Genomic DNA, 26,237 nt, shown 5'->3' on the forward strand with positions numbered 1-26,237 from the left:
GAGCTCTCAGAGCTGTGAGTAGCCCAAGGTCACCCAACTGGCTTCATGTGTAGGAGAGGGGAAACAAATCCAGTTCACCAGATTAGCCTCCGCCGCTCAGGTGGAGGAGTGGGGAATCAAACCGGGTTCTCCAGATCAGACTCCACCGCTCCAAACCACTGCTCTTAACCACTACACTACGCTGGATCCCATGTAGATGGTCTATATCTCTCCTTTGGGAGAAGAGGCAGGTAGGGAAGAATGGGTGCAGTATCACCAGTTTCCCTGCCCATCCCTCTTTTCAGTGGGCTTCCTTCTTGCCCCAGGGACTTGGTTACCTCACAGTGCTTTAGTTGATTAGGAAAGTAGATTTGCTCACAGAAGTGAAGTCATTTCCTTGCAGGGCATTATATGCCAGCATCCTCTTGCCTACAGCTTAGCTATTCTTTGTTGACAGCTAGTTTGGGAATGGGATGCTCTTTGCTGCGCTGCTGTTGGCTTGTGGCTACTATTTCCTGAGTGCTTTGTATCCATCTTTGTCATGAATATGGAAGAGTATTGGGTCAGCATCCCTTGAGAATAACTGGTTTTGTTTTTGCAGCATGCATTGAGACTGTCGGCTTTTGGTCAGATCTATAAGGTGCTGGAGATGGACCCTCTCCCATCTAATAAGTCGTTCCAGAAATATTCCTGGTCAGGAACCGACAAAGAAGGTGGGTCTCTTGAGGCAAAGCAGATTGGTGCAGGAGCATCAATGAATGCTGTTCAGAACAAGACTAAGCACTGGACTGCTTCTTTTTGGTAGGAATAGGGGTTGTAGGAGCAGGAACTCTAATGTGGTGGCCCCATGGGTTTGGAGTCAGCTACCCAAAGAACCTGGGCAGTGCACCTTCTTATTGGACTTGCAGAAGAAGTACACTGTGTTTTGGCAGGACAGAGCTTGCTGATATTTTATGCTGACCTATTGAAATTTAAAACAGGTTTTTAAGTTTAGGTGTCTGTTTTTTAATTACTTTAGAAGCTGCCTTGAGCATAGGATGAATCAGGATTTAAATTAAAACGAAAAACCAAAAGAAATCCTATCATTTCCCCCCTCAAAGCAGTGTGGTTCCTCTTGACTACTCAAGATTAATTTATGAACACTTCTTAGTTTTGTGGTTCCACTATTCAAGCTCCCTGCAAACTGCTGATGTATATGTTCCTTGTTGTCTCCCGTTGCACGCAAGAAACAACAGCTTGGGCCGGTTACTCATGGTTAAGGATACCATATCCAGCTGCCATGACATGATCAGTAGTTTTGCAGGGGCTGCATCGATAATTACAGCTGATCTCATTGAGTAACCCCCCAGAAGGCTGTTTCTGATGCAGGCTGCCTGTAGAGTATGTGGGTGTTTGGTGCAGGAGGGGGGGTGTCCTGTGACGGGAACCTAGGTGCCAAGCAGACCCCTCTGTCTTTTGACCTCTTGTTGCATGTTGATAGACTCACTGGCAGGATTCTTGAACTGGATTTAATTTTATTAGTACCCAGTAAAACTGGGGGAGAGTGAGGAAACAGGACATCTCTCTTGCTCTATGATCAACAGACATTCAGCTATCCTTGTTGTGTAGAGTAAGGCTTCGTTAAACCTGGTAACTAGGGAAAATAAGCTCTTTGTCCCTCTGATTCTGTTATGGTTCATGGGTCCCTCACTGTCCAGTCCTTTAACCATTAAGGAATGTGAGCATTAAAGAAAGAGAGATTTATTCATGTGCCTATCTAGCTTGCCTCAACCTCCAAGCTAAGAGAACACAGTATAATCTGATGAAATCAGTTAAGGTAATTTCCAGTTGGGAATCTCTGCACCAAGCTCTCTCCAAACTCAAATCAAGTCCCGCCCCTTTAAATGTTGCTTTGTAATTGGCTTACTTTGCAGTGCTCTCTGTGAGAGAAGATTCCCCGCCCCAAAACCCAATTGCCACATAAAAAAGCATTTTAAGAACAAAGAACAAAAAATGTAGCAATTTGAAAGAAAGAGGGGGGAGAAAGCCAAGCCTCGGTTTTAAAAAACCTTTATTTTGCTCAGAAAGAGCCTTGAGGAAGCAGGAAGCGTTTGAATCCCGGTCTCTTTACACACTGCTTTGTGATTGGCTGTGAGAGATGCCAATCTTCCTGTGGCCTGTGCTTTGCCTTCTGCACAGAGATTTCAGCTGGGCTGAGCTCAGGGGAGAGGGAAGAGTCAGGTTAACAGAGGAATGGGAAGACCTGGACATTGTGAGGGCTGGCAGCGAGGTCATTTCTAATGGATGGAAAACATGTGCAGAACTCCAAGGAACAACTGAGTCAGACGGGGTGAATGTGAGTTCAAGTACCCATGCATAAATGACCTAAGTGAATGATCTGATTTCACCGTTGGCTTTTCAGTAAGTTTTGCTCTGGAACATGGGGGAGCAATTAGTGGAGGCTGCTGTTCATCCTGGATGTTGTCCCTAATTAGGGGTTCTGCTTCTCAGTTCTCCTTCAGGAAAGGTGTTAGAGAAGCACAGATTTTATCCTGTGATAAATGTATAGTTTGCCTACATTGTACAAAATTAGTTGATTCCTTGTTAAAGCATCACTTCCCTGAACAAAACTAGGAAGTGGAGTTCTGACTCTGTCGTCCTCTCAATGCTGTGCTTGTTAGTTTTGTTAAGCAAGTACACTCGGGTGGGGCTGTGGCTCAGCAGTAAGCATCTGCTTGACATGCAGAGCATTCCAGGTTCAATCATCTGCATCTCTCATTTAAAGGGTCAAATAGTTAGTGGTGCGAAAGATCTCCACGTGAGACCCTAGAGAGCTCTAACCAGTTAATGACCGACTTTGAGTACTGACTTTGATAGGCTAGGGGTCTGACTCAGTAGGCATAAGGCAGCTTCATGTGTTTACCCCAGCTTGAACCAGCATGCTTGTATGCAGCACCCTTGCTGTTTGGGTGTGCAGCTTTCCTGCAAACTTGTCAAGAACAGCAGAGGTCCAAATGAGGTGAGAATGACAGTTAATGAGGGGCAAACTAAATTAAGCACACAGTGTCAAAATGTGGCACTGAAGAATATAATGAAACACACCCCTGGATTAAAATTATCCTGTTGTTTTTCAGTTCTAGCTAAGAAAAACCGTCACAGCTTAGAAGGTCTTGTAGTATCTCCAAATGATGCTCAGGCTTGGGTTTTTTTTTCTTCCAGACATAGGGAGTTCCACAGTCATGGGGCCGCCAGGTGTACCTGTTTTATGTAGGCTTGGGAGCATGTGTGACACAGCCAGAGGGTGTTCTCCTGAAGGCTGCATTGGAGAATGGGGGAAGAATGGGTCTGCAAAGGGAAGGAGACCACCTCAGGGCTTTGCGGGTGCAGGTGCAGTTTCTCTTAGCTGCCTCACTTAGTTCCCAGATCTTTTTGAAGCCAGCTGCTGGCAAAACTGACTTCTGCTGTGGTGCTCGCCTGGCACAGATGAAGTCCCACACTGTCGAGTGCTGCATCCTTTCACCGGAGGCAAGCAAAGCTCTCTCCATTTAGCCATAAATCTGAGATTTACTGAAAAGCACAGTCAATATTGTCCCTCGTATTTGTTTGTTTTTTCTTCTTGTTGGGTTTCATTTCCTGACTTCATCAGTCTCTTTTTTAACATTAAGGCTTCTTTAAAAATAGAATTAGCTGAGTTCAGAGTAAAGTCCTTCCCACAATGTGGAGCTGTCTGGGCAGAAGGACACGCTTGGCCAGGATGGAAACCATGACCTGAGTGGGAGTAGGGGGACCTTCACCCTGGACTTATTTTAGTTTCATCCATCTTGTCTCTTGCCTTGCCAACAACTATTTAAGCCTTAAATTTAACCCTTAAATTTTAAGGGAAGGTAAACATGCAGTTAGAGCCCCTTAGTTCAGAGTGATAAGCTGCAGTACTGTAGTCAAAAGCTCTGCTCACAACCTGAGTTCGATCCTGAAGGAAGTCAGTTTCAAGTAGCTGGCTCAAGGATGACTCAGCCTTCCATCCTTCTGAGGTCGGTAAAATGAGTACCCAGCTTGCTGGGGGTAAAGTGTAGATGATTGGAGAAGGCAAACGTCGGGATGTGTCTTCACCCCATGGGTCAGTAATGACCTGGTGCTTGCACAGGGGACTACCTTTACCTTTTTAATATGCAGTTAACTTTTTGTCTGTTGCCAGAGGTTAGACGTGCCCAAGGCAGCTTTGTAGATGAGCCTTCTGTAGCCCAAGTGCAAATGTAGCCTGCTGCACTACACTGGTGCTCTCTTTTGTGTGGCTGAATTCATATTACTGGGGTCATTTACTAGGAGGCATATGGTAAACATTTGGCAAGCCAATTGCCTATGTTACCCTGGCAAGAGAGAAGAATTCCATACAGGTGATGACCTCATGTGAGGGTCTTCAAGAAGAGGCTGGGCAGTCATCAATATGGAACATTCTAGCTTTGGATTTTCTTCATGGGGGGGATGGTAAAATCATAGAGTTGGAAGAGCCATACAGGCCATCTAGTCCAACCCCCTGCTCAATGTAGGATCAGCCTAGAGCTTCCCAAACTGTGCTCTGCAAAACATCTCCTAGTGCTGCATGAAGAGATTGGAAAGAAAAATACTACTGTCATTCAGTTTAGTATATAGGTGCAAGGTGAAAATTAGTGCTCCGTGCTGAATTTCTCTCCTGAAAAGTGCTCCATGACTCAAAAAGTTTGGGAATCTCTGGCCTAGAGCATCCTTGACAAGTGCTTGTCCAGCCTCTGCTTAAAGACTGCCAGTGAGGGGGAGCTCACCACCTCCCTGGGTAGCTGATTCCACTGTTCAACAACTACTGTAAAAAACAACAACTGTTGAACAACTCTTACTGTGTAGACTAGATGGCTTATAAGGTCCTATGCAGCTCTGGAACTCAATGATCAAATTGCCCCAATGTGAACTCTCCCCAAGGTAATATAGTCTATATCATTCTACCAAGTGGTGAGGATTTTGCCATACACTGTTGACTGCAAACAGCAAAAACACAGTCAGCCTCTTGGATACCACTAACAAGCCCACGTGTTTCCTGCATGCATCTGCATGCACTGTTGTTGGAAGCGGCTAAGGGATCATCTGGAGGGAGCAGCCTGCTGTGTGCTTTAGGTGGGCCAGGCTTGTCATTGGTGATCTGTGTTACACAGAAGAAGCTGGACCTGGACTGGAGAGGCTGAGACCATCTCTGCACTGTCTCAAGAGTATATGGTCATGTTTTAAAAGCAGTAAGTAGGGCAGTCTGTCCATCATGATTCTGTGGGAGCACAGAAGGCCCGCAAAATATGGGACTAGGCGCTGGTTTGATTTTTGGGCTTTTGCTTTAGAAAAATGACAAGTTTCCAAGCATATCTTCACAGCCATGAGAGTTAGTGGTGTGTAGTGAACAGCTGCTAAAGTTGCAGAAACCAGAGGGATGGCTAAAGAAGATTTCTAGCAATTGGGAAAGGGGTGGGGTAGATGGTCAATGCCCTGCAAGGCTCCTTGCCTCTCCTCCCAGAGAAGCAAAAACAGAAATCCTGCGAATTAACACAGGCTGAAGGAATTGCCTTGAGGGGAGAGGAAGGCCCCTGACTTGGTGATAGTCCAGATGCCTCTTTGCATCCCGGTTTCAGTCCCTGGAATCTTCACTGTAAGGATTGCGGTTAGCAGGTGTTGGGAAGGATCTACCTCCACCTGAGAGTCTGGAGAGGAGACAACACTGAGCTAGATGAATCGAAGGATGTGCTCCCGATCAGGTAGCTCCGTGTGTTCTTATGCCAGCTTTTCTTGGCACAGGATTTTAATTAGTTCTGAGCACACAGAACTTGCATCCTGGGCAATAATTAGTAACAGTACTTGAACCTAAGCTAAGTTTGCATCATCCTTCTAAGCCTTCTAACGAAGAGTGTTTTCTTTTAGGTGCAGGCTCCTCTGCTTTGAAGAGGCCTTTTGAAGACGGGTTGGGGGATGATAAAGATCCCAATAAGAAGATGAAGCGTAACCTGAGGAAAAGTAAGGAAGCTTCCACCCCCCCCACCCCCCGGTTATGTTTTTGAAGGAGCTTCATTGTCAGGAAATTCTGAAAGACGTGGGATCAGACACTGTTGTGTTCCTTCTACAGTACCACATTACTAAGAACTTCAGGTGGGGGAACCCTGGAAAATGAGCTGCTGCAGTATCCTGGGAACATGAACCAACACAACTGTTATGGTATCTGGCAAGTTGTAACACTTCAGCAGCTGCCGTCCCTAGCCAATAATGCCATCTTTGCTTTTATGATGTGGCTTGTAACAAGCACAAACGTTTATCATCAGATTGACCCCTCTCCTACTCCTTGGGCAGCTGTTAACCTGTGGGACAAGCACCCCCCCCCACCCCGTGAATTTCTAAGCTTGGAGTATCACTTAGACAATGCTGGTTTCATGCAGAGACTAGCTCTGTGAACTGTTGCGTACCACTTGGTGACCAATAAATTCCCCATCTGTTTCAAGAGGAAACCAACAGGAGTCCTACAGCAACGTAAAATCTAACATTTTAATTCTAGTATGAACTTTTGAGGACTGGAGTCCTCTTCCTCAGATGCATGAGGTGGAACCTGAAGGATGCATGCAGAAATATTCTACCTGTTTGCATCTGATTTCCATTGGGCATGAGGAAAACTGGGTATTGCCAGTAACATTTGGAATGTTGCTATGGAAGCCAGGGTTCCGTCAACTGCAGCTGCATCCTGGCAACCAAAGCCTGTCTTTCCATTGTCCCCTCCCTTATCACCATTATCATGTCATCACTCAGGGGTGGGACTACATTCGGGTTGGCAAAGCCCAGCTACAATGGGTGGGGACCACTGAAGAAGCTCCCTCTTTGTACGTGGAAGGGATTTCCAGATTTTTTTTCTTGGCCTCGCTCCTGGCACACAGCAATATGGCAGGTGAAGCTTTTCCTAACACTTTGTTTTTTTTGGGGGGGGGATAGAAACCTGCAGCAACCTACTTCCTGTGTGTCAGGCTGCTATTAAAGGCACAGAAGTGGGGCCCAGGGAAATGTTTTCAGCCCAGTACTGAGTTAAGTTAATGCAAATGATTGGTAACCTTTCCATAGGCAGTCTGCATAATTTCAGTAGGTAGTCTGTTTTTGGAGATGCTTGAGTAAGCCTATTCCTTTATATGAGCTGTTTCCTCTCCTTGCCTTTCACTACTGTCATAATTTAGATTGGAAGTTACTTGGAGCAGACACCGCCTGCTTTTTTTGCTTGTGTTTCTTTGTGGAGTGTCACGTACATTGTGACGGCATGGTACACGTGTTAAGGTTTCTTGGAGTAAATTATGAAGCTTAGCTTTTGTTCGGTGCAGAAAGCTCTGAAAAATAGAACTGCCAAACCTTTCTGCCGTTCTTCATTCAGTGGTGCCCAGCCTTGCTCCACCTCCGTTCTCATTTTCTCTGATTTCCCCCATGACAGTCCTCGACAGCAAAGCAATAGATCTCATGAACGCTTTGATGCGCCTGAATCAGATACGGCCCGGCTTGCAGTACAAGCTACTGTCCCAGTCGGGCCCTGTCCATGCCCCGGTCTTCACAATGTCTGTGGATGTGGATGGTACGACGTATGAAGCTTCAGGCCCTTCCAAGAAAACAGCCAAGCTTCATGTTGCGGTGAAGGTAAGATTATGGTAGAGCTGCAGCGCTCAGAAATACAAAGGAGAAATACTAGTAACTCAAGTTATTTGCTCCTAAATAGGACCATTGCATTTTGGTGGGTATAGTGGTTAGGAGCGGCGGACTCTTAATCTGGAGAACCGGGTAGGTTTCCCCATCCTCCACATGAAGCCAGCTGGGTAACCTTGGACTTGTCACAGTTCTCTTCAAGCTCTGTCAGCCTCACCTATGAAGGGAAGGAGATTGTAAGCCGGTTTGATTGTCCTTAAAAGGTAGTGAAAACCGGCATATAAAATCCAACTCTTCTTCTCCATCGTAATAACCAGGCAGTCAATAAAATCAGCACCGTGTCCTTTATTTCATCTTTATACAGTTACACCTGGGCCCTCAAATATGCTATTAGGGCTGGTGTTTCCATCTGCCTTGCCCCAAATAGCTTAGGGGCAAAGACTCACCAGGTGTCAGGAAGTATATCAGACCAAGACTGGTACCTGGTTCTTATTCTTCCACCTTGACCTCATCTTACTCCTTTTCCCCATCCCACTCCACCGTGGCTCAGCGGTAGAGCATCTGCTTGGCATGCAGAAGGTCCCAGGTTCAAACCCCGGCATCTCCAGTTAAAAGGACTAGGCAAGTAGGTGATGTGAAAGACCTCAGCCTGAGACCCTGGAGAGCTGCTGCCAGTCTGAGTAGACAATACTGACTTTGATGGACCAAGGGTCTGATTTGGTATAAGGTAGCTTCATGTGTTCATGTGTTCACCCCCCTCTAGTATTCTTTGGGGCTTTCTATTCTCCCACCCTTCCCAGGCTCCACCCTCCTTAAGTGTTGGTGGTCCGTTCCCTGACAGCCAGCCCTGAGCCCTTAAAGGGCACCTTCTCAGAAGAGGAATCTCTTGGGGCACAATTATTAGTGGCCTCAAGAACAGGAACCAAACTATTGCTGCTGCAGCCCGCTTGTGCAAAAGTTGTGGCACAAAGCTGGAGGTGCTGCTGGGTCTGGCAGAGAGAGTGAGTCGTGGGGTGGGGGGAGAGACAGTACGTGAACTCCCTTTCCTCAGTAGAAAATGAAATGGCACAGGAATTGAGGTCACCATTGGGAACAGAAAAACAGAGCTCAGCCTTTAACATCAGTGGGTGTTAGTTTTGCATTGGCTCAGTGACTCTGGGTTGGTGACTTTTGGGGAAATGAAGAACATAGGGAAAGTCCTGCTGGTTCAAACCAAAGGTCCATCTAATGCAGCATCGTGTTCCTTACTGGCCTTTGGGAACCTCCTGAGCACAGCGTGAAGGCAGCAGCCCTCCCCTACCACTGTCACCCAGCAACTGGCATCTAAAGGTTCTGTTTAGCTATTATCTACCTCCTAAACATATTCCGGGTTCCAACTTCGACCAAACAAAACAAAATAAAAACAACACACAAACAACCACTATTCCCTCAACCAAATTTTAGGGTTGTTCAACTTGAATCTGTATTACACAGTGTACATCCTAGCAGAAGATGGTTGTAGCATTTCTGGGTTGAAGTCCCAATTCTGAAATAGATTCTTTGCTATGATCAAGGAAACCCACAAAAGTGGGATATGCAAATGGTACACATGTGTGTTTCAGTTTCACCATCTGTGAAATGGGAACGATGACCAATGTCAGGTTAGAGTCCTTAGGTAAAAGTTAAAGGTAGTCACCTGTGCAAGCACCGGGTCATTCCTGACCCATGGGGTGACGTCACATCCTGACATTTACTAGGCAGACTATGTTTATGGGGTGGTTTGCCAGTGCCTTCCCCAATCATCTACACTAGTTGTTCCCAAACTTTTCGGGCCACCGCCCCCTTGGTTCCACAAACTCAACTCCAGCACCCCCTACCCTATCCTATAAAAAGCATTATTCAAAATAGGGATTTGCATGACACATTAAAGGAGATGATAACAATAACACTTCAGAACAGTAACAATTAGTTGCACATCTATTCAAAATCAAATTAAAACTTTTAGTTGAAATTTATTCAGTAAAACCGATGAAATTGATCCAGTGGTACCAGCTCTTCAGTCTGGAAAAAAACTCTGATTGTTTCCACCAAATTTGCCAGCATGGTGCCATAGCCTGATCTATTGTAAATTACGGAACGACACAGCTGAAGGGGCCCACCTCTAGCGCCCACTCTGCTGCACCCTTGTCTCTTAGTGCCGCCCTAGGTAATCCCACCGCCCCCCAGGGGGTGGTACTGCCCACTTTGAGAACCACTGATCTATCCTTACCCCAGTAAGCTGGATACTCCTTTTACCGACCTCGGACGGATGAAAGGCTGAGTCAACTTGAGCCGGCTACCTGAAACCGACTTCCGTCGGGATTGAGCTGAGGTCGGAGGCAAATAGCAGTAGCTTTTTAAAATGTCTCTGGAGGCAATGATGGTGATGACAATGCAAGTTGGCTGTCTGGAGCCATTCATTTCTGTTGCAAGTGTTGGTTGCAGTATTAGGAAACAGACACACACATTGGGAAACAGGCATACATTTCCAGGTACCAGAGAGGCAGAATAGGCTCTGCTCCAGGGTCTGCCAGTGTTAAGATGGGCTGCAGCCTACCTGCACCACGAGCCAGCATGGTGTAGTGGTTAAGAGCTGTGTTTTGGAGCGGTGGACTCAGATCTGGAGAACCGGGTTTGATTCCCCGCTCCTCCTCATAAGCGGCAGACGCTAATCTGGTGAACTGGAAGTGTTTCCCCACTCCTACACACAAAGCCAGCTGGGTGACCTTGGGCTAGTCACAGCTCTCTTAGAGCTCTCTCAGCCCCACCTACCTCACAGGGTGTCTGTTGTGGGGAGGGGAAGGGAAGGTGATTGTAAGCCAGTTTGAGTCTCCCTTAAGTGGTAGAGAAAGTCGACATATAAAAAACAGCTCTTCTTCTTCATCATCATCATCCAGTTTTAACAAGAAGAAGGAAATTCTCTTCTCTGAGCTGGCAGAGCTGCAAAGGCGAGGAGCTCCATATCTGTTCCATCTGTCGTTTTTATCTCGGGCTTATTTCATCTGATGTTGAAAGAGATTCTCATTTTCAGAAAGTTCATTCGGCAACACTTGGCTCCTTCTTGTTGGTTTTGGAGCTGAGAGGAATTTTCCTTTCTGGTCTCGCTTCCTTTGAACATGAAAGTACCCCTAAAATATCTGATAGCAGCTTTCTTCCTCTCTCAGGACAGCGTTCCTCCCACCCAGTTGTTAAAATTGGTTCTCTTCTCTTCCTCCCCGTTTTCCCCAAAAACATTTTAATATTTTGTCTTGCAAAGCACTGGCTGTTCTCCCATCCATGTTGTATTGAGCCATGGACTGGGGAGGAGGGTAGAGTACCTCACTGGCAGAATCTAGTATCTGAGTTTTGGGGTATTGGGGAAATTCATTTCCAAAGCAGTAGATGAGGTTATCATATATTCTCAGGGCAAGTAACAATGGGAAAGATGGTTTCCTGTGTAGAATGAACAATTTAGAAATAGGGTAAAGAAGGGAACAAATACTGAAATCAACTGCAGTGTGAGAAAGTGAGGCTCACAAAAGCATCCTATCGTTGCCTAAGCCCAGGCATCTTTCAGAAGAGCATCTCCTGAGGAAGAAAGTCCCACAACTCCTGTGTTGTTGAAACATGTGATGAGGGCTGTTTGTGTGCTAGAATTCTGTAGGAGCACAGAAAAGGGGCAGGGTTCAGTCTCCCGAGTATCTAAACTTAGCGTGATGTAGTGGTTAAGAGTGGTGGTTTGGAGCGGTGGACTCTGATCTGGAGAACCAGGTTTGATTCCCCAATCCTCCACATGAGCGGCAGACGCTAATCTGGTGAACTACGTTTGATTCCCCACTCCTTCACATGAAGCCAGCTGGGTGACCTTGGGCTAGTCACAGCTCTCTTAGAGCTCTCTCAGCCCCACCTACCTCAAAGGGTGCCTGTTGTGGGGAGGGGAAGGGAAGGTCATTGTAAGCCAGTTTGATTCTCCCTTAAGTGGGAGAGAAAGTCAGCATGTAAAAACCAACTCTTCTTCTTCTGTCCATTTAAAAACTTGGCAAGTTTCTAGCCCTCGTGGCTGTGAAGATGCACTTGGAAGTGCGTTGCTACAGCTGCCAAAACCTTGGAAACAAGAAAGGGTGGCAGAGTTCCAGGGTTGTTTGGGATACGGCTTCAGTGCCTTGCGTGACTTCTCGTTCCCTCCTTATGACAAGCAAGACCAGAATAAGTGAGGTCAAATAGTTTTTTTTAAAAAGAATAAATTATGTAAAGTAATAGGCGTTATTATGCAGAGTAGCATAATTTATGCAGACGGGATTTGGCTCAGGACAGAATGTTCCTTTTCTACTTGTGATGCACAGGCAACTTTGACAATTGCAGCAGAAGAAGGGAGATGTTTGGCACAGAGGGTCGTAGTGGTCCCATGTTTCAGTAGCAGAGGTTGATTCTTCCCGCAACAGATCAAGTTCTGAAATCTAAGAACCAAATGTCTCAGTGACCTACCCCGTATGATTTTTCCCCCTCTTTACTGCAGGTTTTGCAAGCGATGGGCTACCCCACTGGTTTTGATGTAGACATGGAATGTACAAGCTCTGATGAGAAGTCGGATACGGAAGGCAAAAATGAGACAATGTTTTCAAACTCAAGCAATAATACTGGAAATTCTACAATCGACACCTCTGCTACCTTGGAGGTTGGTGCTGCATCTCCCCCCCCCCCCCACACACACACATACAGCCAACCATAGGAAATCCTTTCTAGGTCTCCTACTATCTTGATTGTCCTTGAGAAATTTGCACTATTGTTCCCTGGTTTTTCTTCATGAGATCTAATTGGTTTTAAAAAATGAAAATTGAGCTTTTTGGGATAGCTAGGTTCTCTCTGCAATGAGCCCCATGGCGCAGAGTGGTAAGACTGCAGTACTGCACTCAAAAGCTCTGCTCACAACCTGAGTTCGATCCCGATGGAAGTCGGATTCAGGTAGCCGGCTCAAGGTTAACTCAGCCTTCCATCCTTCCGAGGTCAGTAAAATGAGTACCCAGCTTGCTCGGGCTAAAGTGTAGATGACTGGGGAAGGCACTGGCAAACCACCCCGTAAACATAGTCTGCATAGAAAAGGTTGGGATGTGATGTCACCCCATGGGTCAGGAATAACCCGGTGCTTGCACAGTAATGGCCCGGTGCTTGCAGGGCTGTGTAGCTGTTCCGGGGCGTCTCCATGGTTCCTCTGATCAGCCTTGCTCTTTTTCTGTGTAGTTAGACCAAAATCTGTCATAGCGTGGGATTGTGTGAGTCAGGGGGCTGTAGTCAGGAGCAAGGAATGAGTAAGCTGATCCCCTTGTTCTGGATTGGAGCAGGTGTCTGGGGTAACTAGACACTTTGGATTGCAACTGCTCCTGCAGGAGCTGGCCTTTTGAGCCAGGTATTCTCCAACTGAGGCTCGAGGACATCATCAGCGGGTCTTATCATCCTATGTTCAGGGAGGCAGGAGTTAAATTTTTCAGATCCTGTCTTCTGTTTCAGGCAGAATGGAAGGTGAGGGAACAGTCAGAAAGGACAGCAAGCAGTTTGTTAGGGCTGCCAGTCTGGAATGTGGCTCTAAATAGGGTTTTGTTTCCCTTCCACGTTCCATAAATTGGAGGGCCTCTGCATACTAGAAATGTGCACTTACAATTGTGTTGCAAGCGAGTGTTTGCACAGCCATGATGTGGATCAAGCCGCTGCTGGACACAGAGCCTGCCCCATTTTCTTTGCTTCCCCCTTTTCTTTGCTTCTACGATATCTACTGCTCTTGCATCTGTGCGTGCCATCCTCTAAAGGGTATCTTGTCTTTCCTAGGTAAGAACTCAGGGTCCCATCCTTACAGCGAGCGGCAAGAACCCAGTGATGGAGCTGAATGAGAAACGGAGAGGCCTCAAGTACGAGCTCATTTCCGAGACGGGCGGCAGCCACGACAAGCGTTTTGTGATGGAGGTGAGGGAGGGAGGGAAGCATATCATCTTGGCAGTGCACAAGGGGCTGTGCGCAACGAGGAGAAATGGGCTTCTTCACACATTGCATATTCGAGTGTACCCATTTGTACACATGTATACTTTAAAGCGTGAATGCAGATGTCTCTCTTTTAAACTTGTTATCACGCAAATTGCCTTGAGAGTGATCTGGAATGGCTGCTGCGCGTGTTCAGTGTATGCTTAGTGACAGATCTGGCTTTGGTTCCTTGTAACAGGCCAGTAGAAGGGAAGTAATAGTGGGATGGAAGGATTGTTCGAGCTATCAATAGATGATGAGAGGTCAAAGCTTATGAAAATCTGTGGTTATGTGTATCCCTTCCCTTCCCCTCCTCCCCACTTCCCTTCTCTCTTTTCCCTTTTCCTGACATGTTTTTTCCTAACCCTGTTTTATGCCCTCCCTTTAACACCTGTGGCTTCCCACACTGGGTACGCAAGGTTTCTCCAAACCTGGAAACGACAATATCATCTGATAGCCATGATCAGGGTGCCATTACTGTTTATTAATAATTTAATTTTTAAAATTATTTATATGATACTTATTATTTTAATGGTAATTCCACATTGTTAGCTGCCCTGGGCCTGGCTTTAGTCAGGAAGGGCGGGATAAAAATATAATAAATACATAAATTAAAAATATTTTTGTGTTGAAGAATACACTTGTTCAGGCTTGCCCATGGGTTAGACCATGAATGTGTTCCTGTCCCTTCTTGGAATGGGTTCTGAAATGCTCTGGATGGCTCCTGACAGGAGATATGCATTGGGTATAAATCCATCACCACCATTGAGGGGCCGTGACTCAGTGCTAGAGCATCTGCTTAGCATGCAGAAGGTCCTAGGTTCAATCCCCTGCATCTCCAGTTAAAGGGACTAGACAGGTAGGTGATGTGAAAGACCACTGCCTGAGACCCTGGAGAGTCGCTGCCAGTCTGAGTAGACAATACTGACTTTGATGGACCAAGGTCTGATTCAGTATAAGGCAGCTTCATGTGTTCATCATCTCATTTCCAGGTTGAAGTAGATGGGCAGAAGTTCCGAGGCGCTGGTCCTAACAAGAAGGTGGCCAAGGCCAGTGCTGCATTGGCCGCTCTTGAAAAACTCTTCTCTGGCCCCAATGCAGCTGCCAACAAGAAGAAGAAGATTCTCCCCCAGGTGAGGCTCATTGAGATGGGTTGCCACTTGGGAGAGCTTCTTGCTTGGCCAATGAAGCAGCAATACCCAAGCCAAGAGACCACAGGGGAGAGCGATGTCAGAAGCTGGTCCTGCAGATGTTTAGACCCTGAATAACGATATACTTAGAATGACAGCTTGGAGTTTGTAGTTCAGTCCATTGCTGTTTGGGGATTTGGTGAGTGCCATGAGATATGTGAAATGGTATAGTATAGGTTGCCCTCATCAGATCTTGGAAGCTAAGCAGGGTTGGTATTTGGATGGGAGACCACCAATGAAGACTTTGAGCAGAGATGGTTCGCTATGCCATCCTCCTCAGTCACTTGCCTTGAAAACCCTCTGGGGCCATCATAAATTGGCTGCAACTTGACAGCACACGCACGAGATAGTTGGATGGTGGCTGAGGCTGAGGTCTGAAGAGTCAGCTTGTAAAGTTAAGGATTCAGTGAAGAAGAGCAAGAGGCCAGGCTGAGGAAGTCAGGTCAATCCAAGTTAGAGTTGTCCTGGTCTGGTATTCTTGGCCATGAGTGCATTTGACTTGACATGGAAAGGAGCTCGTCTGTCTATGTATCAAACCAAAGCCTGGAATGTCTTGAGAACTAGGTCACATTTAGTGCTTGCTGGGTGTCATGCTGGCTAAGGCCTCTATCTGTAGCTGTGAAGCATCTTGTTCTAGCTTTGCGGACTCTGGTATCCAACAAAGTTCTGCTCCATTGTATATTGAGTTTAACCAAGTCCAGCTACATTTTTGTCCTTTTAAATTGTGCTGCTTTGCTAGAGTTGCCATCAGTTTCTAGTTCTGCAGCTGCGTTGTTACTCCTACACACCTTGTGAGCTGTTCAATATTCAGCTTTGGATTGTGCAGTACTGTCTGATGTAGTGGAATGAGGGGATATAAATTTGTAATCCTGTTTTGAACGTTCGGAGTCATTACAGAGAGGCAGCACCCTTCTCTGAGTTCTCTCAGATTAACATTGGAACAGAACAAAAGCTTCAGAGTCTCTTCTGGGGAACCACACTTGGGAGTGAGGCCTGGCAATTAGCACTTTGATCTTCAACAGGCAGATTAAGTAGAATTAGGGTTCCTTTGGGCCCCTCTTTCCTTCAAACCCTGTTGCACCCACCTAAGTGCAAAAACATGCTAAGAGGGAGGGAAAGGGCAAAGGAGAAGTAACACATGCTTGGCAAAGCAGCTCCTTGGCACTGCCAACATGGCGTCAGCTCCTGCTGTTGCACTGATTCCAACATCCTGTTAGCAACAGCAGCAGCAGCCTGCCATCTCTTCAGAGAGGGGAGCCTTTTTCTGGAAGCAGATGGAAAAACAGGGTTCCCGCGTTGTGGGCCCTGGGGCTTGGAGCAGGGGCTGCCACTGTTGAAGGGAACTCTGTATGGGAGGCTAATATAGCCCAGAGTAGAATAACTTGCTCTTAATCCCTATGCCACTGTGGTTCGCCACATACCATACAGTTCACCCTCCAAAGCAGCCCTTTCAGGGAGACTGATGCCTGAGGTCTGGAGATCAGATGTAATTCTGGGAGATCCCCAGACCCCACCTGGAGGTTTGCAACCCTAATTACCAGCGTATGCAACCCCCTCTGCCTTCTAAAATCAGGCACAGGAATTGAGCAGAATTTTTGTTGAGGATGAGTAGAGCAGATGGAGCCAAAAGGTAATTAACAAATAAGATAACTCTGGAGGGATGTAGAGGATACAGCCTCTTCTACAAGACTCCTGCACAGTCTGAGGTTAAGAGCAATTAACCTTGAAGGTTCTCAGTGTTTCCTAATAGCAATGGGTACAAAACATTTCTCTGGAAGAGGAGGGGAAACCAAAAGGGGTCTTCAGGAGACTAACAAGAACCCCATCCTATGTCTAATGCTAAGGGAGAACCTTGTATTGGTTTAAACTACTCACAGCCCATTCCTGAAATTTGGGGCGAAAGCCCTTAGGAGGCCTCCGCCGGCCTCTGCCGGCGCAGGGACCCACACCGTCGGCACCCGGAAGGCGCACGCCAGCGTGAGTGGCCCCAGCGCTGGCGTGGAGGCTCGGGCACCAGTCCCTGGCTGCCACTGCGGCAGCGCTGGGCCTGGATGCCGCCGCAGCCTCCTGCCAGCCTCCGGATGCTGGCACAGGCTGCAGCAGTGAGCCAGGAGGCGTTCCGGCGCCCTGGGAGGTGTTTCCAGGGCGTTCCGGCGCCCTGGGAGGTGTTTCCAGGGCGTTCCGGTGCCGGTTGCAGGGCGGGGCCGACATTAGTCGGCCTCCTGAGCACTTTTGGCTCGGGAACGCCTTTTTATTTTTGTCAAGATACACCAGCTTTTAGCTGGCATTTCTCCCATGCAACCCTATGAGGGTTGCACGGGTTTTTGGCGCCAGGCAGAGGTATTGGCAGTGCCGAAACCTCTTTAGGAGGCGGTGCCGCTAGTTTGCCTCCTAAACCCGGCGCAGGGATTCCTTTCAGGAATGCGCTGATAATCTGGTTGTTGTTTTTCTTGCTCCAAAAGCGTCTTTCCGACTGTTCCTGTCTGCATAGCCCCACTGTGGGCTCAGTTTCTAGATCATACTGGAGAGAGACAGGATGGTGAGAGAGCAAACAGTTTCAATTTCTTTCCTGCTGCTCTCTGTGGATGTGTTCAAAGCAGGTTACAAAATAAGGGAGACCAGGTAGGAGGAGAGACGAAGGCCTGCAACAAACAAGCTTGGCCCCAGAGCTGAGGTTCTGAACCAGGGTCTTTCAACACAACCCACGCTTTTTCACAGCAACCAGGGGAGCCAAGTGCCAAACACCTGATGTGCTTGTGTGAAATAGCTTTAGTGGGGAAAGCCCCGTCGTCCTGAGGAGGGCAGAACTTTGTTGCTAATGTGTGGAACCAGAAAAAAAATATCTTAGGAGCCAGCATCAAATTTTGAGTACTAGCCCCCTGCACGACAGAGTGGGTATTTTGGGGCACATCCTGTGGCATGTTTGCTTTCCACCAGGCACTTGTACTAATCTCTGGTTCTCTTTGTGTAGACAAAGGGAATCGTCAACACAGCCATGTCGGCGGCGGTCCAGGCGGCTCGAGGCAGAGGGAGGGGTACTCTCACGCGAGGTGGTTTTGTTGGGGTACCAGCTGCTACTAGTTATCTTGCACCAGGTATTGACCAATCCCGGTTTATCCCATGAGTACAACCATTGCAGGGGCACAACCTACATAGGAGGGAACTACGAACAGTCCTTGCCTGTGGAAAATCCATGGTCTGGTTCCCAGGGTGTCAGGCAGCAGATGGGAGAGACTGTGGGTGCTCACCTCTGGTTCTTCAGCCTCTTTGGGTCCAAGTAGTGACATTGCCCTCCTTCTCTCATTATAAACAGTCACATTTGGGCATATAGCCTTAACTCCACCTTGAGTCTTGTGCCACATTTCTGTGGCCATGGATGCAATCAATTTTGATGCTCAAAGCTTTTTTTTAAAATGCGACTTTAAAAATGACTATTCGTGGTCCCAACGCAAAAGGAGAAATTCCACACACACCCCACTTACCTGCTCCTTTGTTCCTGTCTCCATAGCCATTAGCATGTGCATAGCTAATGCGCCACTGTTATTTTGCATGGTTCCTTCAGGGGATTCTTCGTGGCAGGGGCAGAGCAAACATCAAAGGTCATGTTAAAGGGGCTCTTAAGTAATGGTAAGCAGATATGCGCCGGCTTTGCAGTCACTGCAGTCACTTCCTTAATGACAGTTCAGTGTTAAAAAATTCAAAAAAATATGCTGGGCAATTCAGCCTGGAACGTGCTGCTAATTACCAAGCATAAATGGCCTCTGTGGCAACAAAAAAGGGACCAGCAGCCATTAATGCACATTTTCAGAGTGTGCCTGTTTGCAGGAAGTGTGTGTTCTGACTGAATTGGCACATTCAGCTTCAGTAAATTGAATGCTTGGAAGATTCTAAGTATTTTTTTTTATGGGCAGGGGGCTTCCATAGGTAAATTTTTGTCTTTTGTTTTTCACTTCCCCTTTAGAAATCCAAGTTTTGCATGTGTGTTTGTTTGCTGAACCTAGTGTTTGCCCTTCTGCTGCCCACAGTAAGCAAGTGGACAGGAGTGAGCATTTGGATTTGGATTTCCAAAAGGCTTTTGACAAAGTCCCTTACCAAAGACTGCTAAGCAAACTTCACAGTCATGGTATAAGAAGACAAGTCCTCTTACGGATTGAAAGCTGGCTGAAAAATAGGAAGCAGAGAGTAAGAATCAATGGTCAGTCTCACAATGGAGGGAACTGAGCAGTGGGGTCCCTCAGGGATCTGTGTTGGGACTGATGCTTTTCAACACGTTCATCAGTGACATGGAGTTGGGGGTTAACAGTGAGGTGGCCAAGTTTGCAGATGACTCCAAATTATTTAGAGTGGTTAAAACAAAAATAGACCGTGAAGAGCTCCAAAAGGATCTCTTCAAACTGGAGGAATGGGCATTAAAGTGGAAAATGAGATTCAGTGTAAGCAACTGTAAAGTGATGTATAAGGGGGCAAAAAATCCCAACACTGGTGGGATCTATGCTGGCAGCGACAGACCAAGAAAGGGATCTTGGGGTGGTAGTGGATAGTTCGATGAAGATGTTAACCCAGTGACTGTGAAAACCCAGCTGCGGTGAAAAAGGCAAATTCCATGCTGGCCATAATTAGGCAAGGAATAGAGAATAAAACTGCTGCTATCATACTGCTCTTGTACAATTCTATGACGAGACCACACTTGGAATACTGTGTACAGTTCTGATCACCACACCTAAAAAAGATATTGCAGAGCTTGAGCAGGTGCAGAAAAGAGCAACTAAAATGATCAGGGAGCTACAGCAACTGCCTTATAAGGAGTGGTTAAAACGCTTAGGGCTGTTTAGCTTGGAAAGAAGGCGGTTAAGGGGAGCCATGATAGAGGTCTATAAAATTATGCATGGTATGGAGAGAGTGGCAGGGAGAAGCTCTTCTCCCTCTCTCATAATACTACAACACGGGGTCATCTGCTGAAGCTGAAGGGTGATAGATTCAAAGCAGACAAAAGGAAGTATATACTAGTCATGATGCATACCTATTCTCTCCAGTATCAGAGGAGCATGCCTATTATATGAGGTTCTGTGGAACACAGGCAGGATAATGCTGCTGCAGTTGTCTTGTTTGTGGGCTTCCTATAGGCACCTGGTTGGCCACTGTGTGAACAGACTGCTGAACTTTTTGGGCCTTGGTCTGATCCAGCATGGCTTTTCTTATGTTCTTAACCAACCCTACATATATTTCTCTTGCAGGCTACGGGGCACCCTATGGGTACAGTGCTGCTGCCACCACACCAGCTTATGGTATGTACAGCATCTTGCTTATCTAAAGCGCAGGGATATCTTTGTTAACTCTTAGGGCAGCCCAACAGTTGTGTGCAGGTGGTTGGGGGCAAACAGCAGCTCCCTTCAAATGTGGCAGTTGTAGCACTTGGTTTTGTCTCTTGAAGGCTGTAACCCGTGTGGTTCTCGTTCTGGTTGGAGCTTCTTTCTTGCCTTCTTGCTTTGCCTGACTGTGGAAGGGCCTGCTTGTTCTAACTGCCTGCCTCCCTTTCATATCAGAACTGAATGAATCTCTCCCACCCTAGTAATTCTCCTGTCTTCTTACAGCCATCTTGTACTCCATTCAAAGCACCCCGAAGGGCCAAAACTCTCAATTGGGCTTATATAATTGATCTGAATCTCTTGCCACCCCTTTACCTTGATCGAATGCTGGCTGGTTCTTGGCAGGCATTGCTTGGAGCCTTTGCCTTTTTGCAGTCTGCTGGGAACCAGCTGTTTACCATAAACCCACCAGGGCACATGTGGTACCCACATGGCCACTTGAGTCCTTCCGTTCTTCGCCAGACAAACGGAATTGTTTCTGGTGGGGAGTTCACACATTTAAGTGCTGGGCATCCTCCCAGTTCTAAACTTTGTTTGACCAGCATATTGTGTGAACTCTGCCCACAGAGGTGGGGGGGGGGAGGCTGGTATGACCAACTACATCCAGCTTGCTCCCTATACCAGGCAGCACCATGTGGTCTTGAGTGCAAAAGACCTGCCTTCCTTCCAGCATGTGCTACTTGACATGTGGGTTTCTCTTCCCATTTGTTACCCCCAACCAAAAGAATCCACCTCACTCTTTTTAGCGGGAAACAAAACTGGCCCTTTGGATTTCTTTGAATGTAGTTTTATGTAGCAATGAGGGCTGAGCAGTTTGGAGTCAGTGATGTATCCCAACCCATTTCCCCAGAAGGAATCCCCTGAGGCAGGCCTCCCCAGACTATGTGACATGCCAGAGCACAAAAGAAGGCCCCAGCTATGCCCTGCAGAGGCAGTTATCTGGTTACTTGGTTTCTACCCTGCTTTTTGAGCCAGAAGGATTCCCAAGGCAGCTGACGCTAAATGCTAAAAATGCAATTATTTGGGGGATTCTTCCATCCCTTCTGGTAACAGCACTCAGGATGGCATCCCTTTCAGATCCCAGTGGCCATTAAACCCTTTCCTTTGACGTCACTCCCTTGACCTAGCACCCACTGAGGAATTCTGCCACCTCATATCTCTGCTTTGGGTATGACTGGATCCCTAATTACTTCTATCACATCACAGCAGAGTCAACAGGTCAGAGGAGACTGCCTTTTGTGCCTCTGTATAAGTTGCTGCTAGAGGCCTGATTCTACCCAGTCAGATCAATGACCCATGCATAAATACTGGGGGGGGGGGGCTTCTGAGAACTGATAATTCATACATATACACCCTCAAAAAGTAGGTCAGGAGGGAGTGAAAAGGTGCCCCCCCCATTCTCCGTTCAGATGAGCGTGTGAACTGCTGCAGTATTTTGCCATGTGGGGCATGACTTGTCACTAAACCGCAAATTGTTCTTTGCCCCCTTCCCTGTCTAGCATAGCTCATCACTGACTCCCACCTGCTTTGTTCAAAATGCTTCCCTCATTCCCTGCATAAAGAAAATCTCTTACTGGTTGTTTTTATCTTAAATGTCTGGTTGGTTGGTTGGTTGTGGTGCTAAGTCTTGGGACAGAAGCGCTGCTCCTGGCTGTAAGGTATTCCCTCCCCCTTTCTCTGCCTCTGTGAAGCTGTTTGCATGTTGGGAAAGTTTCACTCTGATCATCTTGATCCTTTTGGAACACCTGCTGTTGCTGCTTTCTGATTTCTAAAATGGATATGTCAGGCGAAAAGACTGAGAGACCATCAACCAGGAACCTTTTGTTGTTGCAGATTTAAAAACCAAACAAAAACTACCGCCCTAATAAACAAGCATCTTTAGTGAGGCCACAAGAATGTTAACATAATCTGAAATCAGATCAGACAGAGAGACTTAAAAAAAAAAAATTGCTACCCTTCCTCTGCCACAAACGCCCAGGAATATTTCACTCTGGGCTGCATCTCCAGTGCTTGCTTTGAGGCCTTATCTGGAGAGGTGTGTCACGCTCTGCTATGTGGCTTTCTGTAGCATTTGTCCTTGCTCACAGCATCGGGTTGGTGCCGTATCTGCCCCCTATTAACAAGCCTGATCATATGGAGTCCCTTTGAACCCTGGCCTGGCCCTTATCTGCCTTATCTTCTTCCTTCTATCCTGACAGTTGGGCCGAGGCCTTAAATGAGCCAGGCCTGGTTTGTCCCTCTTCATTTCTTGTCTGGTTGGTGAGGAGGGGGGGGTGACTTTGGGAGGGTAACCCTTACCTCTGAACACTGGCTGCTGAGCCCTTGCCAAATAAATCAGGAAACTAACTGCATTCCTAATAACACTTTCCTGGGAATAAGCCCCACTGAATAGATCTGAATAGATCTGAGTAACTTGCTTAGGGATTGCTTTATAAAGCTGTAAGGATTTGGGTTATTTTTTTTTAATCTTGCTTTTTTAAAGAGTGTTAAGAACTTATCTGGAGTACTTTTGGTTTCTTCTCTCTGTAGGTTTGCCCAAGAGAATGCTTCTGTTGCCAGTAATGAAGCTTCCTACCTACCCTATGCCCCACTATTCTTTCTTTTAACAAACGGGAGAAACTACTTCCCTGCCCTGACCGAATGCCACAGTACAGTTCAGAGACACACAGCCTTTTTAAAGCCTGGTTTTCTTTGAACAGATACTTGAGCGAAAAACCATTTGTAAAGAAACATCGTTTCCTACTTTTTTTTTATTTTAACAAAATGCAAATTTAGTTCTCTCTAAAACTTGAAGAAAAACAAAACAATGGTCTGTGAAAAAAATGGTTACCTCATTATTTTATTTTTTTCAAAATAACTTATACCAGCCTTCTGTTATAGGGAAGAAACTTAGATGCTAAAAAAAACCTTTTATGTTTTAAATGAAGTATTCGAACTATGTAAAAATTTAAAACTTGTGAAGGATGTATAGAGTATAATACGCCGATCATAAAATAAAACCTGCTTTTTGTTGTAATGGAGTATTTTGCCTGTTTCCTAATTTAGAGCCACTGGCTGGAGTTTGCCTCATTAGACTTTTAATATGTGAATAGCACCAAACATAAAACCAACAAAAAATTAACTACTTCTGTTCTAGCTTATTGTTCTAAAAGTATAGCTTAGCGTTAGTTCAATTGGAGGGCTACTGTAGGGCTCGTCCTCTGTCGCGTTAACACCCACCCACCCCCGTCATGGGAGGGTCTAATCCTGAGGAATGTGGGATTTGTTTACACATGAGAAATGCCTTGTGCTCTTAGAATCAGAGCATGCCCATGCCTGTCTTGTAAGCGGACTGAGTTTGTAGACCCTTCTATCATTATGATTCTTGCACTGGCACAAAGGAGAACCATACCCCGGAACGGAAACCATTGCGTAGGGATGAGGACGTTGCATTAGTATGTGATGAGCAAGAACAGAAGGGGCCTTGGAGAAATCCTTTCCCTGAGGATGGTTTCGTTTTTGCAAGGCAACTGCCGGCACAGTAAACAAAAGAAGTGCAGCACTTTATGAAAATCATTACCAAATTGAGGATGCTCCTTAGTTAAAAATAAATAAATAAATTCCACGCCGAAGTGTCTTTAAATCTCTCCCACTTAAAAACAAGAAAGAAACCAACTTCAGATAATCAAATGCACTCATGTTCTTGTGGCCTCCCTCACTCAGCCTTGGATTTTCAGAGCTAAAGCGAAGGGTGCTCCTTTTTTTTAATTTCCCCTCCCCCACAACCTTGACCAACTCTTAAGAATCTAAAGCAGCAACACGGTCCCCAAGAATACTTGCTACTTTAATTGTCCCTGGTCTTGTTCAGTGCTGCTGTGAAAAAAGTTAAAAGACGTTTCAGCCATAGGCCAGTATCTGTCTTGTTCTGGGTTTTGCAATTCTTGGTGTGTGAGATTTGCCCAGTGTGTATATCATCTCCGCTGAGAAAGGAATGCTGTTCTGGGGTGGGGGATGTTTTTGAAGCTGGTGAAGATGAGGGAGCATGGATTGCTATTAAGGCATCACCTCCACAAACACACAAGTGTTGCTGTTTCTCTTTTTCTCTTCAAAGGTCACCCATTTGTGGTTCATTCATAATACTTTCATTCTGGGCCGTGGATGCCTTTATATACTCTGCTCTCCTCCAGGTGACTGGAACAGGGACACGGTGGGCCTTGAAAACAGGGGTGGGGGAAGATAGAAGAGCAATCATTGAGCTGTCTTTTTGAGAGTCAGAGTATATAAACATGCAGCTTTCCTTGGAATTAACCACACCTGTGGTTTGAGGTGAAGACGAGGGAGAAGAAAACGAGCACCCAAATATTTGTGCTTTTTGGAATGTGCATTTTTTTTCTATCTTTCATAACTGTTTACACTGTGCCGGAGCTCTTGCTTGCAGTTCAGTGGTGGTGGTGCTTTAATAAAACACGGGAAGCATCAAGGATGCTATTTGCTCTCCCTTACCTTAGCGCAGAAGAAATTTTTAAAAAGGAGGGTGGAGCAGGATAGATTTTTTTTTGGGGGGGACACCTTCAAATTGAGAACAGTATTGACCACAGTGTTGACCGTCTTGCTGGCCTATGGATGAAAAGAAGCCATCACGGAGCTGGAAAAGAATGGCTGATGATACAGTAATACTTATTCTTTCTGGGTAATTGGCCATTTTGTAAATTGAGGGGAGGTTTTTTTTTTTTTGCTAATGTCATGAATCTCTTACGCTGTTTTGAAACCGTGCACAATACCTTCTGTGACATTCTAAAGGCTTCCCTCACCAGAGAGAATCTCTTTCTGGCCAGCCACTGGTGCTGCTGGCATTCTACTCTTTTCCAACACGATGGCCGTCATTTTCAATGATTGATATGAAGTCATTTTTCCCCCCTCTCCATTTATTTTTGTCATGTCGGGAGTTACTAACCCCACGTTGTAAACTTGCCCTGTTGCTGCACATTTTATATTTCTCTGCTTTACTGAAATCCTTTTAATAAGCTGTTGGTTCCTTGTTTTATATGCATAAATATAAAAACAGACAAGGGGTAACCGGTTTTTGGAGATTGCTAGTAGAGGATGATTCAGTATTACTTTATTTAGTTTTTTAAAAGGGGGGTTCCAAAAGTGCCCAGTTTTGCAATGAAAACCCCACGTACAGCTTGAAAGAGCAGAGAAATTTAACCGTCATCCCCTTTTGAAAATTAACCTGCGCTTTTTCTTGCTTCTCTGCTCTTCTCTCTGCTGTAGGTGGCTTTTTCATTGACAGCCCTTATTGCCAACCTCTCAACATCGCTCCTTTTATCATTCACTTGGGCCCTCAAGATTTCTTCTCTGACTTCTAGAGCAAGCAGGTTATGTGGTTTGCAAAGTGCTTTTTCATAAATTACTTCCTAAAAGCAAGAGCTTAATGTGACTTGTTTGTGGGAGGAGCCTTCAACATCAGAATGGGACTCTGGGAATTCTTTCAAAAAAAAAGTTTATTTATATTTTTTTAATTGTTCCTTTCCTGAACTCCAAAAAGCAATACTCACAAGCCCCCTGCTCTCAGAACCACAGCAATAGATGTACATAGAGCATCGCTTGGCTGTTTCTACTTTGCACTAAGACAGAAACGGATTGTTTTAAACCATGTTTCCACTTTGAAGACTGGCCTGGCTCTCAATCGAATTAGCTAGCTTTAACTCGACTTTTGGCTTGCTAACTATTCTGATTTACTTTTTGAATGGGAAGCACATAACGAAACAGAGGCTGTGGGAAAGCTTTTAACCTTTCCCCCCCCCCCCCCTGTAGCAACGTGGTGGAAGGTTTCTGGCTTTTGGCCTTATCTGCAATGGCGTGTCTGCAGAGCCTCTTCTGAAAGCATCAGCCCTAACCAAACAAGCCATTTCAGAAGCAAATGGCCTTTCCAGTGGCCCCTTGACATTGCTTTAGGTTTAAAAGGAATGCTTGGGGATGGCTACGATGAACGTCTTAGGGCAGGGTGCAGCTTGTGAAGCCCGCAAATGCCAGTAGGGAGACTGTGGAGCTTGGATTG

General features: G+C 46.1%; 1 protein-coding gene across 4 annotated transcripts in view; it reads left to right on the top strand.

Annotated features, from left to right (window-relative positions):
* Positions 1 to 25,819, top strand: part of STRBP (spermatid perinuclear RNA binding protein) — a 91,905-nt gene extending 66,086 nt beyond the window's left edge. For 2 of the 4 annotated variants that reach the window (XM_056860048.1, XM_056860049.1), the window contains exons 10-18: positions 581 to 692; positions 5,893 to 5,985; positions 7,430 to 7,629; positions 12,149 to 12,307; positions 13,453 to 13,587; positions 14,634 to 14,774; positions 17,803 to 17,926; positions 20,066 to 20,116; positions 25,451 to 25,819. In XM_056860048.1, coding sequence (XP_056716026.1) covers positions 581 to 692; positions 5,893 to 5,985; positions 7,430 to 7,629; positions 12,149 to 12,307; positions 13,453 to 13,587; positions 14,634 to 14,774; positions 17,803 to 17,926; positions 20,066 to 20,116; positions 25,451 to 25,545 — 1,110 coding nt within the window. In that variant the 3' untranslated portion in view covers positions 25,546 to 25,819. Of the gene's footprint in view, positions 1 to 580; positions 693 to 5,892; positions 5,986 to 7,429; positions 7,630 to 12,148; positions 12,308 to 13,452; positions 13,588 to 14,633; positions 14,775 to 17,802; positions 17,927 to 20,065; positions 20,117 to 22,726; positions 23,237 to 25,450 lie in introns of those variants that run through there. The other 2 variants (XM_056860050.1, XM_056860051.1) reach the window with 1 other exon arrangement.
* Positions 25,820 to 26,237: the final 418 nt, after the last annotated feature.

Source organism: Euleptes europaea, chromosome 14, assembly GCF_029931775.1.
Source record: "Euleptes europaea isolate rEulEur1 chromosome 14, rEulEur1.hap1, whole genome shotgun sequence".
Lineage (NCBI taxonomy): Eukaryota > Metazoa > Chordata > Lepidosauria > Squamata > Sphaerodactylidae > Euleptes > Euleptes europaea.